This window comes from Salvelinus sp. IW2-2015, unplaced genomic scaffold, assembly GCF_002910315.2.
Source record: "Salvelinus sp. IW2-2015 unplaced genomic scaffold, ASM291031v2 Un_scaffold4341, whole genome shotgun sequence".
NCBI classification, from domain to species: domain Eukaryota; kingdom Metazoa; phylum Chordata; class Actinopteri; order Salmoniformes; family Salmonidae; genus Salvelinus; species Salvelinus sp. IW2-2015.
The window spans coordinates 69,150-83,164 of NW_019945612.1; the positions used below are offsets into that span (position 1 = coordinate 69,150).

The 14,015-nt window shown below is 43.1% G+C and overlaps 1 protein-coding gene and 2 long non-coding RNA genes across 3 annotated transcripts; 1 reads left to right on the plus strand and 2 right to left on the minus strand.

Moving 5' to 3' along the window:
- Positions 1-1,435: 1,435 nt before the first annotated feature.
- Positions 1,436-8,977, minus strand: LOC112077155 (uncharacterized). The gene is made up of 3 exons (XR_002895347.2): positions 8,833-8,977; positions 8,300-8,425; positions 1,436-1,914 (listed from the first exon to the last, which is right to left on the minus strand). It is a non-coding gene; the product is annotated as an uncharacterized lncRNA (long non-coding RNA).
- A 983-nt stretch (positions 8,978-9,960) lies between these two features.
- zcrb1 (zinc finger CCHC-type and RNA binding motif 1) lies at positions 9,961-12,283 on the minus strand. The gene is given in 8 exon segments (XM_024143731.1): positions 9,961-10,654; positions 10,789-10,861; positions 11,089-11,198; positions 11,316-11,423; positions 11,515-11,626; positions 11,862-11,893; positions 12,201-12,262; positions 12,265-12,283. Coding segments are annotated over 8 exon segments (666 nt in total). The 3' UTR covers positions 9,961-10,504.
- LOC112077153 (uncharacterized) lies at positions 12,205-13,954 on the plus strand. The gene is made up of 3 exons (XR_011478072.1): positions 12,205-12,715; positions 13,290-13,354; positions 13,885-13,954. It is a non-coding gene; the product is annotated as an uncharacterized lncRNA (long non-coding RNA).
- The last annotated feature ends 61 nt before the right edge of the window (positions 13,955-14,015 follow it).

Below are 14,015 nucleotides of genomic sequence, written 5' to 3' on the forward strand. Positions count from 1 at the left end.
TTAGTGACCACKAAATAATCTTTGAGATATATATAATATCTCAAGCTAAATAAAGCCAGAGGAAAATAGAAAGGTCATATTAATATCCTCCATAATCCATGTCCTACATTAGACTTAGTACACCAGCTGTCTGGCTCTTTCCCCCACTAGAAGAGCCCTCCCTCCCTCCCTAGAAGAGACAGCCAACCRCCTGGAGTGTGCTGTGTGTGGACGGGCGGGTGACGCAGGTCGAGTCATGTTGCTATTGGCCCTTCATTAACTACCGCGACCTCCTTTGTTGGCCATCTTGCTAGCATCACCTCTGGTAGGAGCTGTGTTGTTGTTGCTGTAGAGGGCAGAGGGTTAGCGCTTGGCCTTGATGAAGTAGACTGTCTCRGAGAGGAGAGGAAAGGAAGAAGAAGGGAGGACAGCACTGAGATCTCTTCCTGTCTCTCTTGAGAATACATCTCACTGAATAATASTCTACCGTTTGTCTGCRGTTCGTTTGCTGACAGCGCAGTGTTTTTTGAAGGATCACACGCCAGTAGGTGTCTGAGTGCCGGCATTTTCGCCCATTTCTACACGTAAAATCGGTTCGGCTGGCAAATTACGGTCGGCACTTTGTTCAGAGATGCTAAGTACCATCGGCTGGCAAACGMGAACTGTGTTGCTGCTCTGGGCAGATGGCAAGTGCTTGGCCCTGCTGGAGCAGAGGTCTCAGACTCTCTCAGCCCCTTGTCTTCTGTGTGTGGAGGGAATTTGATGCATCTCTCTTTCTTCTCCCTCTGTTATCTTCCTGTGTGTGTGCAGCGGTGGTTGAGTTGTTTGTAATGGTGGTGACCCCCTGGCTGCTTTAAGAGTCCTGATGAAAATCTCTGTTCCACTGATGACATCACACTGATTAAGCCCTAGCATACTAATGAGCCTAGCTCTGGGTGTCTGGCAGCTGCTGTAGCAGCCTCATTTCAGAGACTAGACACACAGGGGCGCAGACACACACACACAGGGGCGCAGACACACACACACACACATGGGCGCAGACACACACAGGCGCACACTCAGGCGCGCAAACACACACAGGCGCACACGCAGGCACGCAAACACACACAAATGACATACACACAAATACATGTGCACAGACCCGTGTACACACAACATTCCAGTCACAGAGGCAATGGAGACAATTGGGTCTGCCTCCACACTGTTAGCTGGCTCATTTAAAACTGCTCTTTAAACCAGGATAATTGGTTTTGCATGAAGGAGAAGGATAATGTTCAACCTTTGGTAATAAAACCACACACACACACACACAGAGAAAGAGAGAGACATAGCGACAGCGAGAGAGAGAGAGAGCTAGCTATTCTTGCATGGCTTTGTTTCTCTTGTTGTCCATGAAACCAAGATGTCACTCAGGGACAACACCAGGGTGGCAGCCATTTCCTGACTGTGACTCAATAACACTGACGTCATGGTGCCAGGCTCTGGTCAAAAGTAGTGGACTATATAGGGAATAGGGTACCATTTGGGATGTGGACACACTTACTCATTGAAGGGTTTTTCTTTATTTTTACTATTTTCTACATTGTAGAATAATAGTGAAGACATCAAAACTATGAAATAACACATTAGGAATCAGGTAGTAACCCAAAAACTGTTAAACAAATAAAAATATATTTTATATTCTTCAAAGTAGCCACCCTTTGCCTTGATGACATCTTTGCACACTCTTGGCACTCTTGGCACCAGCTTCGTGAGGAATGCTTTTCCAACAGTCTTGAAGGAGTTCCCACATATGCCGAGCACTTGTTGGCTGCTTTTCCTTCACTCTGCAGTCGTACTCATCCCAAACCATCTCAATTGGGTAGAGGCCAGGTCATCTGATGCAGCACTGCATCACTCTCCTTCTTGGTCAAATAGGGTTATTGGGTTATTGTCCTGTTGAAAAACAAATGATAGTCCCACTAAGCGCAAACCAGATGGGATGGCGTATCGCTGCAGAATGCTCTAGTAGCCATGCTGGTTAAGTGTGCCTTGAATTCTAAATCACAGACAGTGTCACCAGCAAAGCACCTCCACACCATCACACCTCCTCCTCCATGCTTCACGGTGGGAACCACACATGTGGAGATCATCTGTTCACCTATTCTGCGTCTCATAGAGACACAGCGGTTGGAACCAAAAATCGTAAAATTTCGACTCATCAGACCAAAATGTCAGATTTCCACCAGTCTAATGTCCATCGCTCGTGTTTCTTGGCCCAAGCAACGCTCTTATTATTATTGGTGTCCTTTAGTAGTGGTTCTTTTGCAGCAATTTGACCATGAAGACCTGATTCACGCAGTCTCCTCTGAACAGTTGATGTTGAGATTGTCTGTTACTTGAACACTGTGAAGCATTTATTTGGGCTGCAATTTCTGAGGCTGGTAACTCTAATGAATTATCCTCTGCAGCAGAGTAACTCTGGGTCTTCCTTTCCTGTGGTGGTCCTCATGAGAAGCCAGTTTCATCCTAGTGTTTGATGGTTTTTGCGACTGCACCTGAAGAAACTTTAAAAGTCCTTGAATTGTTCCGGATTGACTGACCTTCATGTCTTAAAGTAATGATGGACTGTCGTTTCTCTTTGCTTATTTGAACTGTTCTTGCCATAATATGGATTTGTTATTTTACCAAATAGGGCTATCTTCTGTATACCACCCCTACCTTGTCACAACACAAACTAATTGGCTTAAACGCATTAAGAAGGAAAGAAATGACAAAAAATGTAATTTTAACAAGGCACACCTGTTAATTGAAATGCATTCCAGGTGACTACCTCATGAAGCTGGTTTAGAGAATGCCAAGAGTGTGCAAAGCGGTCATCAAGAAAAAGGGTGCTACTTTGAAGAATCTAAAATATATTTTGATTGTTTAACACTTTCTTGGTTACTACATGATTCCATTTGTGTTATTTCATAGTTTTGATGTCTTCACTATTATTCTACAATGTAGAGAATAGTAAAAATTAAGATGAGTATGTGTGTCCAAACATTTGACTGGTACTTTACATTCACAGTCAGCTAGGCTTTGGCAGATGTCCCCTGGACAACCTTACCCACCATGACATAAGATTAGTGATGCACAATATATCGGTGAGCATATCAGAATCAGCCGATATTAGCTAAAAATGCCAACATCGGCATCGGCCCGATGTCTAGTTTAACGCTGATGTCAAAATTGATGTCAAAGTTGACGTGCATACCTATTATACGTAGGTACATGAGGAATGACGCCACGAAGAATACAGCGCTACACGTGCAACACAGCATTCCTAACCTAGCCCACAATGTCTGCTGTGTGGATCTATTTGGAAGTTTCAAAGGAAGATAACAAAAAGGCCATATGCAACTTCTGTGCTGCTATTATTTCCTGAGGGAGGAAAGTGAAATCTTTCAAAACCACAAACCTAAATGCTCATTGGAAGTGCATCACCCCCAGACGTTCAGCAACTACTTAAAACAAAAGCTGAAAAAAACTCCCCGCACACCTCCAATAACTAAACAAGTAGAGCAGTCATTTGAAAGAGAAAGACAATTTCAGAGAGACGTCGCAAAAGGCTAAAATCCATTAAAGCCAAGATAATGGAATTCATTGCCCTTGACAATCAACCGTTCTCTGTCGTGGATGATGTTGGCTTTCGCCGACTGGTCGAGCATCTTGAGCCCTGGTACACACTACCAAATAGGCGCTATTTTTCAGATGTTGCCCTACCGGATTACACAGTATTGTTGAAATGCACATCTATGAGCTACTTCTATGGGCGTCACTGTTATTAGCTTCACGACTGACATCTGCACCAGCGATGTCAACCAACATGAGCATGCTGAGTGTGACAGCACAGTGGATCGACGAGGATTTCGTACCTAGGAAGGCTGTATTGCATGCTCAAGAATGTGCTGGTTTTCATACCGCTGCTGCCATTTCAATGGCATTTGAGAACATGTTTGAAACATGGAAACATGAACACTCTCCTAGCGCCATTGGAACAACTGACTGGAGAAAAAGCTCATCAACAGCGTCTGCAGCAGACGTGATACCCTCTGTCATGGCATTGAAACGCCTGCTCAACAAAACTGCCCACACAGACCCTGGGGTTAAACTTACAAAAGTACTTGAGGCTGTGAACAAGCAATTCTGTGGCATTCTCCTGAGCCTCCTTCCTGCCACCATGCTCGATGCTAGGTACAAGGACCGCTACTTCGATCAGACAAGAAACAGGGTTTAAGGGAAATGTTACATACACAGATGGACAAGATGGAAACGGACACAGTGACAGTGCGCTCCGAGGAAGAGAAGCCACGGAGAGACAGAGCTGAAACTTCACTGCTTGACATGTATGATGAAATCCTGGTTGAGACTGAAAAAATGAACAACGAAACAGCACAGCAAGTAAGTGAAAGAAATAGGTTTTGATTATGTTTTACTGGTAATGGGGACATACGTAAATGCCAACAAAATAACTTTTTGGTCAGTGTGGTGTGTGTGTTTGTGTGTGTAACCTTTATTTAACTAGGCAAGTCAGTTAAGAACAAAATCTTATTTACAATGATGGCCAAACCCGGACGACGCTGGTCCTATGGGACTCCCAATCACGGCCGGATGTGATACTGCCTGGATTCGAACCAGGGACTGTAGTGACACCTCTTGCACTGAGATGCAGTGCCTTAGACTGCTGTGTCCATGTGTGTGTTAACTATTTAACTGTACTAGAATGCTTAAAAATCCACTTACATTTTAAATATTGGTTATCAGTATAATTTTTGGGGTAAGGAAAATATTGGATATTGGTATCGGCCAAACATGTAATATCGGTGCATCCCTACATAAGATGGATGATGTCCCCTGGACCTGAAGATCCTCTACCACATGACATGAGATGGATGATGTCCCCTGGACCTGAAGATCCTCTACCACCATGACATAAGATGGATGATGTCCCCTGGACCTGAAGATCCTCTACCACCATGACATGAGATGGATGATGTCCCCTGGACCTGAAGATCTTCTACCACCATGACATAAGATGGATGATGTCCCCTGGACCACTAGATCTCTACCACCATGACATAAGATGGATGATGTCCCCTGGACCACTAGATCCTCTACCACCATGACATAAGATGGATGATGTCCCCTGGACCACTAGATCCTCTACCACCATGACATAAGATGGATGATGTCCCCTGGACCACTAGATCCTCTACCACCATGATATAAGATGGATTATGTCCCCTGGACCTGAAGATCCTCTACCACCATGACATAAGATGGATGATGTCCCCTGGACCTGAAGATCTTCTACCACCATGACATAAGATGGATGATGTCCCCTGGACCACTAGATCCTCTACCACCATGACATAAGATGGATGATGTCCCTCGGACCTGAAGATCCTCTACCACCTGATATAAGATGGATGATGTCCCCTGGACCACTAGATCCTCTACCACCATGACATAAGATGGATGATGTCCCCTGGACCTGAAGATCCTCTACCACCATGACATAAGATGGATGATGTCCCCTGGACCACTAGATCCCTACCACCATGACATAAGATGGATGATGTCCCCTGGACCACTAGATCCTCTACCACCATGATATAAGATGGATGATGTCCCCTGCACCACTAGATCCTCTACCACCATGACATAAGATGGATGATGTTCCCTGGACCACTAGATCCTCTACCACCATGACATAAGATGGATGATGTCCCCTGGACCACTAGATCCTCTACCACCATAACATAAGATGGATGATGTCCCCTGGACCACTAGATCCTCTACCACCATGACATAAGAATGGATGATGTCCCCTGCACCACTAGATCCTCTACCACCATGACATAAGATGGATGATGTCCCTGGACCACTAGATCCTCTACCACCATGACATAAGATGGATGATGTCCCCTGGACCTGAAGATCCTCTACCACCATTACATAAGATGGATGATGTCCCCTGGACCACTAGTCCTCTACCACCATAACATAAGATGGATGATGTCCCCTGGACCACTAGATCCTCTACCACCATGACATAAGATGGATGATGTCCCCTGCACCACTAGATCCTCTACCACCATGACATAAGATGGATGATGTCCCCTGGACCACTAGAATCCTCTACCACCATGACATAAGATGGATGATGCCCCTGGACCTGAAGATCTCACCACCATGACATAAGATGGATGATGTCCCCTGGACCACTAGATCCTCTACCACCATAACATAAGATGGATGATGTCCCCTGGACCACTAGATCCTCTACCACCATGACATAAGATGGATGATGTCCCCTGGACCTGAAGATCCTCTACCACCATGACATAAGATGGATTAGTCCCCTGGACCACTAGATCCTCTACCACCATGACATAAGATGGATGATGTCCCCTGGACCACTAGATCCTCTACCACCATGATATAAGATGGATGATGTCCCCTGGACCACTAGACCTCTACCACCATGACATAAATGGATGATGGCCCCTGGGCCACTAGATCCTCTACCACCATAACATAAGATGGATGATGTCCCCTGACCTGAAGATCCTCTACCACCATGACATAAGATGGATGATGTCCCCTGGACCTGAAGATCCTCTACCACCATGACATAAGATGGATGATGTCCCCTGACCACTAGATCCTCTACCACCACGACATAAGATGGATGACGAGAGCCGTGATGATTAAATACCAACCTGCATCCGCCCTCCACTCCCCCTTCCCTTTTCCACTGAGTTCATCAACCACGCCAGCCCTTGTCAAAGTGTGTGTGTGTGTCTGCAGTGTGTGGGTGCGCGTCTTTAAATTATTTTTTTAAACTATATTTAACTAGGCAAGACAGTTAAGAACAAATTCTTATTTCAATGATGGCCTGAGAACAGTGGGTTAACTGCCTTGTTCAGGGGCAGAACAACAGACTTTTACCTTGTCAGCTCGGGGATTCGATCTTGCAACCTTTCGGTTACTAGTCCAACACTCTAACCACTAAGCTACCTGCCACCCCAGTGTGTGAGTGTCTGCAGTGTGTGTGTGTGTGTGTGTGTGTGTGTGTGTGTGTGTTGTGTTGTGTGTGTGTGTGTGTGTGTGTGTGTGTGTGTGTGTGTGTGTGTGTGTGTGTGTGTGTCTACAGTGTGTGTGTCTGCAGTTTGTGTGTGTGCTGCTCTAGAAGACTAATGTTCTCCTCTCTCTCCACTCAGATGAGGTGTTAAGGTCATTTTGACCCCAGACAGGATGTGATCATATCAACCTGCTCCAGTTCATGACCATCTACGTCTCTTATGCTCACAGTTCTGGGGATTGGAATAACGAGGACGGAACATCTCAGGTTTTGTGTCTGAAACCCATGAGAGTGTAATGCGGGGTGTCCCAAACGGCACCCTATTCCATGTAGTGCACTACATTTAAAACAGGACCCTGGTCTAAACTAGTGCACTACATAGGGAATAGGTGCCATTTGGGACACCACCCACATTACACTCTCAGTTTTTCAAAGGAAGCTATGAATCAGAATGAAACTAGAACTACCTGTAACCTTTTTTCAATTAACACATCGGACCTGGCTCCACATCCTTCTTCAAACAACGATGACATGTGATTACACAGCATTTTTCATAGATTGGTTTCAAGGCAAGTTAGCCTAGTTTCAGGGGAAGGACTCCGTAGCCTACTGTGACTTGAATTGTATTTATTTCATCTTTATTTATTCAGCTAGTCTCATTGAGATAACATCTCTTTCAAGAGAGACCTGGTTACTCTATAATGATTGCATAATAGCTGGTCATGTCACGTCACCTCTCTCTATTGTAGATAAAGACATACACTTATTATTACCGATTGTCGTCAGAATGGCCCACATAGAGTAGTATCAACTAGGCCAAATTCATTTAAAACATGTTTTTGCATTGTGCTTGACCATGCGTACAAATAGAGGTTGTTTTTCTAACTACAATAGATTATAGTGATTACCATGTTTTTTAAGGATACTCCCTGTGTTCTTAGATGCACTCCATTTCATAATCAGCATCCAAGCTGTTCCATGGAACACAATACAAATGAGGTTACTAGAAACCCGCACACTGTACAGCTGATCAGCAGGCTACTGCAGCATAAAAGACATCCAGATTTCTCATGTTTACATGCACCATTTCATAAACTAAAATTAATGGACACAACCTGATAAAACAATACTTACAAATACGCGTGTAGACTATCCATTTGCACGAACATAATAGCATATCATCGAGCAAAATTAATCGTATCCACTTACCGTGTTGACGTCCCTTTCCTTACATCGCACATCATGCACTTGAAAGCCTCCGCGGTGTTCTTGTATGTGCAAACGCTACAGTCCCAATTTCCCTCTTCCGCCGAAGGCTTTGGTTGACGCTTCGGCCTTCGAACAAAACAAAAAGGACATAAAGCACATCAGTTTCACATCCCCAGTTCAGGGTGCTGCGTGTGCATCATGTGTAGGCTATATGCTCGCGTTGTCAAACATCTGGAAGATGATCCATTCAGTGTTTACGAAATTGTTCTGTTTTACGAGCTCGCGCATTGATTTGACACTGCAATAAAACAGACAGTCCGCCATGGTTGCTACACCGCGGCTACCACACACACACACACATACACACACACTCTCTCTCTCTCTCTCACACACACACACACACACACACACACACTCTCACACACACACACACACACACACACACACACAGAGAGAGGAGTGTTTCAATTATGTGTCATGGTGTCCACTTCCAAGCTCAATGTCACCAGCGCAAAGAATGAGTCAGTCATTACCTGGTTGGACTCTTCTTGTCTTCCATGCCGCCAAAAGTTTGTTTGCGGATGTTGAAATAAGGACAGTCCCTACGTATTCTTTATGAAAGCAATACGCGAGGAGGTATCGCACGGCTCCCAGCTGTCGTGGAAACTCCAGTTGGAGGATGGTCACATGACGTGGTTTGTCCAATCACATTTGAAGCCATTTCCTGAGGATATAGCGCAGACAGGAACAGACATTCCTGATTCGAATTGATACAATTGTAATAACACTCGTCTTTGTAACACATACGCTAATGTAACAGTAATTATGTTATTTAAGGTCTAATGAGGTGTCATTTGACATTTTAATCATAAATTCTTGAGATTGTTCAATGTCTTCGACGGGTGAATTCCCAATCATTGCGGGGGTGGAGAAAATGAGATTCCATCCTTTTGATTTATGATGATCTGACATTTAGCGCAATAGACAGACATAGTGAAAATTACATTAACATTATTGCATAGTTGAATGTTAAGCCCTATTCATGTTTCCTACTGTGATGGAGAGGCTACAGATTATATACATAGTTAATAACAGGGGTTAGAAAAATGCATGACAGAACTGAAGTGAATTATGCATTTCACCTTGTATTTAGTTGTCAAACATTTCTAAACCATAAATCTGTATAAGGTAACTTCAGTGGCTCTCCTCCCATCCCATCTCATTGCTTTAAAAGGTAGCTCTTGAAGATGACCTGCCTAACAGACAGACGTGGCCTTGCAGGTATAAATCAGAATGTGCCAGGGCTGAGCTGCAGCCTGTACCACCTGGCTTCCTGTCAGGACAGTCCATCACATGGAGCTCTTGCTCTCTGATAGGGAACACATCGTATGTGAGAGGTGCACACTGCGCTCATCAGGACAACATCCACCTTACTGTGCTGTCAACAGCTGTTGGAGGGGAAGAGTAGCCTCCACAGAATGGAAGATTAATATTGAAATACAGGAAGGAATATTGCCTTGCTATTGAACATGGAATATGGTGAGAAGACTGGTGCACACATTAAGGCAACACTACAGTACACACACCTTACTGCACCTTGTCTCTGGTTAGCAGCTGGTGGACGGGGAGTTGTGATCCATATTGAAATACAGGAAGGAATGTTCATGACTTGAATGTTCTTTATTCCTATTTATCAGCAAAAGTGTGGTTCATTATTGTGAAAAACCACATGCTATCTGTGGTGTTCTACACTTTCACTGATGTTTCAATACCGCTTTCAAATAAATTGCGCATTCACCTAAAGATGGGGAAGGCTATCTTGAAACAGAATAGTTGTATTTCCCCTAATATTGACATACATAGGAAGGGTTAAAAAAAAAGATAGTAAAACAACTATGGTATATTTACACAGCTGTTGAAAAGAGCAGAAACACAGTTAATCTCCATTCACATGGTCCCAATGCCTACGGAGAACAGTGGCTGAATCCTCATTATAAAGGACACTAAGGATCAGAACAAACACTGATACAGAAACAGTTGAGGACTTCAACTAAACAATGGTACACTGTAACCCTTTTCATCAAACACATGCTTCATCTTTCCTCAGGTCGATGCTGCCCTTGCAGATCTTGACAAACAGAATGTCCCCCATTCATTTTAAAATATTTGCTACTCAAGAGTCTGAATTATATCTGTGAAATCCCCTCAGTCGCTCAGTTCTTCCTCGTCACTGAAGTAGACACTCTTTTTGATCCTGGGTTTCTTGGAGTCGTCTGATGTGGAAGCCTGACCGGCCTCCTCAGCCACGAAGGCCGTCTGCTTTCGCCTATGCTGCTCCTCCTCAAGTCGTGCTTGCTGTGGAACACATGAACCCACGTGTGATTTTAAAAGAAGGGTCAGATAAGGACAAATACCAAGTAAATAGAGGGTTTCAAGTAATACAATAGCCTACTAACTTTCCCCAACTTGAAGTACATTTGTGCACTTACCTGGAAAGCTATGGCTTGACTTAAGCTGTCAAGAGCAGGGTCCTCTCCCTCTTCCTCACTTTCCTCCTCTTCTCTGTAAACGACAGAGGAAAAAGTAGAAAAGTCATAGAAACAAAACACACACAGAGGACTTCACAAACAATGAGAAATATGACATCACAATCAAACAGAATCTCTGAACTAAAGTCCATCTGAAATAGAACAGTCACTGTTAATATCAAGGACACGCTGCTGTTGACTGTGATCATAGCCGTTTGCAAACACGGGAGAGTGGCATCAATGTCCTGATAAGATACTTACACTTCATCAGGCTCTTCAACCTTTTTCTTCTTCTTCTTTTCTTTCTTCTTCGGGGGTTCTCGTTCACCAAGCAAGTTTTTTGGGCATGCATAGCTTAAGTGCCCTGTATCCTATGAAGTGAAAAGGACAGAAATATTGTATAAATAGCGCTAACATCCGGCTACACATTCCGGATGGATGAAGAGGGAAATGGAGATGGCTTATCTAGGCAGAGAGTATCAACTTACCCCACATTCATAACATTTGGACTTGTCTGTGTAGTTTCGCCTCCTGATAAATTCAGTTGCTCGCCCGTTGTCGATTGCAATGCTCGCTTTCACTGTTCTCCCAAACAACTGCRGGGCGAAAAAGAGGGGGACTTTAACGCAAAAACAACACATCAGATATGTGACTTTTTATGAAAACAGGGAGAGGAAAAATGCCCACCTGTTTATTGTTGAGCGATCTAAAGCAGCTCTGTGCAGACTCTTTGTCCAGGAAGAGCACAAAAGCCACACCTTTACTTTTGCGTGTTTCTTTATCTTTGACTATTGTCACCCTGAAAGCATGAGACCATCATTAGCTTCTCTGATCACCACAATACCAACATAGTGCTATAGATTTTTTGTTATTCACTGTGTATTTTTTCATCGTGTCACTATTTTAAAAAAAATCTTGATCTTTAACTCTGCATTATTGGAAACAGACCCGTAACTAGGAAGTTCACTGTAGTTTACAAAGCATGTGACCATTTTTTTGTTGTTTGGTATAGCTCATTATTTGATACCAGTAACTTACTCACAACTTTTCCATATTTGGTGAAAAGCTGAAATGAAAAGATCCAAGACATTATTTGAAGTCATTTTTCCAAACGGCATAAACAGCAGGATCATGAATTGTGAAATAGTGGTAGGGAGTGGTTAAGTAGTTCTATCCCATTACTCTACATATGAAGACATTACAGCAGTGGTTAGTATTGGACCAGTAACCGAAAGGTTGCAAGCTCGAATCCCCGAGCGACAAGGTAAAAATCTGTAGTTCTGCCCCTGAACAAGTTAACCCACTGTTCCTAGGCTGTCATTGAAAATAAGAATTTGTTCTTAACTGACTAGTTAAATAAAGTTTTTTTTTACCTTGTGTAGATCACTGTTGGTTAGAGAGAAGGGCAGGTTGGACACATAGACTGTGCTTCTACTGGAGCCAAACCACCACTCATCTTGACTTCACCATCTGAGTGAGACAGACACTGAAAACAGATTCATGGTGTGATTATTCCGATTGAAGCTAGTTAGTTATCTATTTCATTGAGCGATATGCAAGCTAGCCGTGATGCTAGCTCGAATCAGATGTGTATTACCTGGAAATACACATTCAAGTAATCGAATAAATCCCTTACCTAGAGAGACAACATTGGTGATTTATAGTTATTGAGTAGTGTGGGCAAAAAAATGGTAAATATGTTGCTTTCTATAGTTATTCAATCTCAGTAATTCTCAGTAACATGTATTTGCTATCTAGCTGCCAAAAACAAACGAGAACTGTTCATCGTCACAGGAATATGACGTTTCAAGAGACAGACTTTTTGTCAATCCAATCAAAATTCAGTGTGTACATGCGCCAACCGGAAGAAGGTGAAAAGTAGGCAATGGTGAGCTTGTTTTCATGTCTTTTGTGAAGACGACTTTATTTTCTCCAATGTGCGTATCTACATGTTTGTGTTAGTAAATATGTATTTGTTCTAAATACTGTTTTCGTTTTGAGCGAATTAACTCAGCATGGACTGTGGACTAGCTTGAGCATGTAGCTAGCTAACGTAAGCATACGTAGCTAGCAGTTAAATCTACACAACCTGCGAAATAAATATATTAGAACAACGTTATGTGCTAAATACGGTAGCTAATTAGCAAGCCAGTAGAAAGAYGTGTTTTCATATCACTAATCTCAGTGGTTGAAGGTTTGTTTGAAAGAAGCAGTAGTTAGCTACTAGCTAGGAGTTAGTGCGGCTTTCTAACGCTGAGCCTCAGAGGAACGCGGGCTAACATCCTGCCAGTACTTCTGGATCAGAGCTAGCTATTAACTTAGCTACAGTAGTTTCCATACTATCACACATACTGATTTGACATATTCCTATGCTTGYGATTTCCTAACCTACATTGTTAAAAGCTAATGTGCACACATGCAGTATTGGCAAACTAATACGTAACATCTTCTCTTTTCCCCAGATAGTATTGACTGTCTCTATTATCCAGTCCCAACACTACTACATAGACTTGTCCAGACAAAACAAGTAAGTGGATAATATCTTGCTTTCCCCCCAAAAAGGTTTCCAGTTATGCGTACTAAACAATTCCACCAGGTCCACATGTAGGAATATTCATGAACACCTACCACAACTTTGATTGTCATTAACTGTGTAAACCTCGGGTGGGTATAATTTGTGGAACGTTCCAACAGGAATCTGTGTCAAAAACTTCGTAAATAACAAGGTTTCCAACAAACAACGCATACAAAGTTGTATAGTGGCAGAATAAGATACCGGGTAGGGGGTGGGCTATTTCATTAAGTTTTTCAGTCACCACGTTTATTCTGAAAAATGTATGTCCTCAGTCTGGTAGCCTATGGACAAACATTAAGAATAAGCTATGTGGTGAGTTGATGCTTTATCGGCAGCTAGTTAGCTAGGTGAATTGATCATGCTACTTTGTATACGTTGTTTGTTGGCATCCTTGTACTTTACAAAGTTTTTGGAACAGATCCCTGTTGGAACGTTCCACAAATTATACCCACCCTAAACCTCCCCTGCTGTCTACTTTGCAGTGGCTTACAGGAGAGACCGAAACATAAGGGATGTCTATGACGAACGCTTCCTATCAGACAGACCGGTGAGTGTTTCTGTCTGTGGAAAATGTTGTTCGGTTTATATATTTATAATTGTACTAATTTACTTT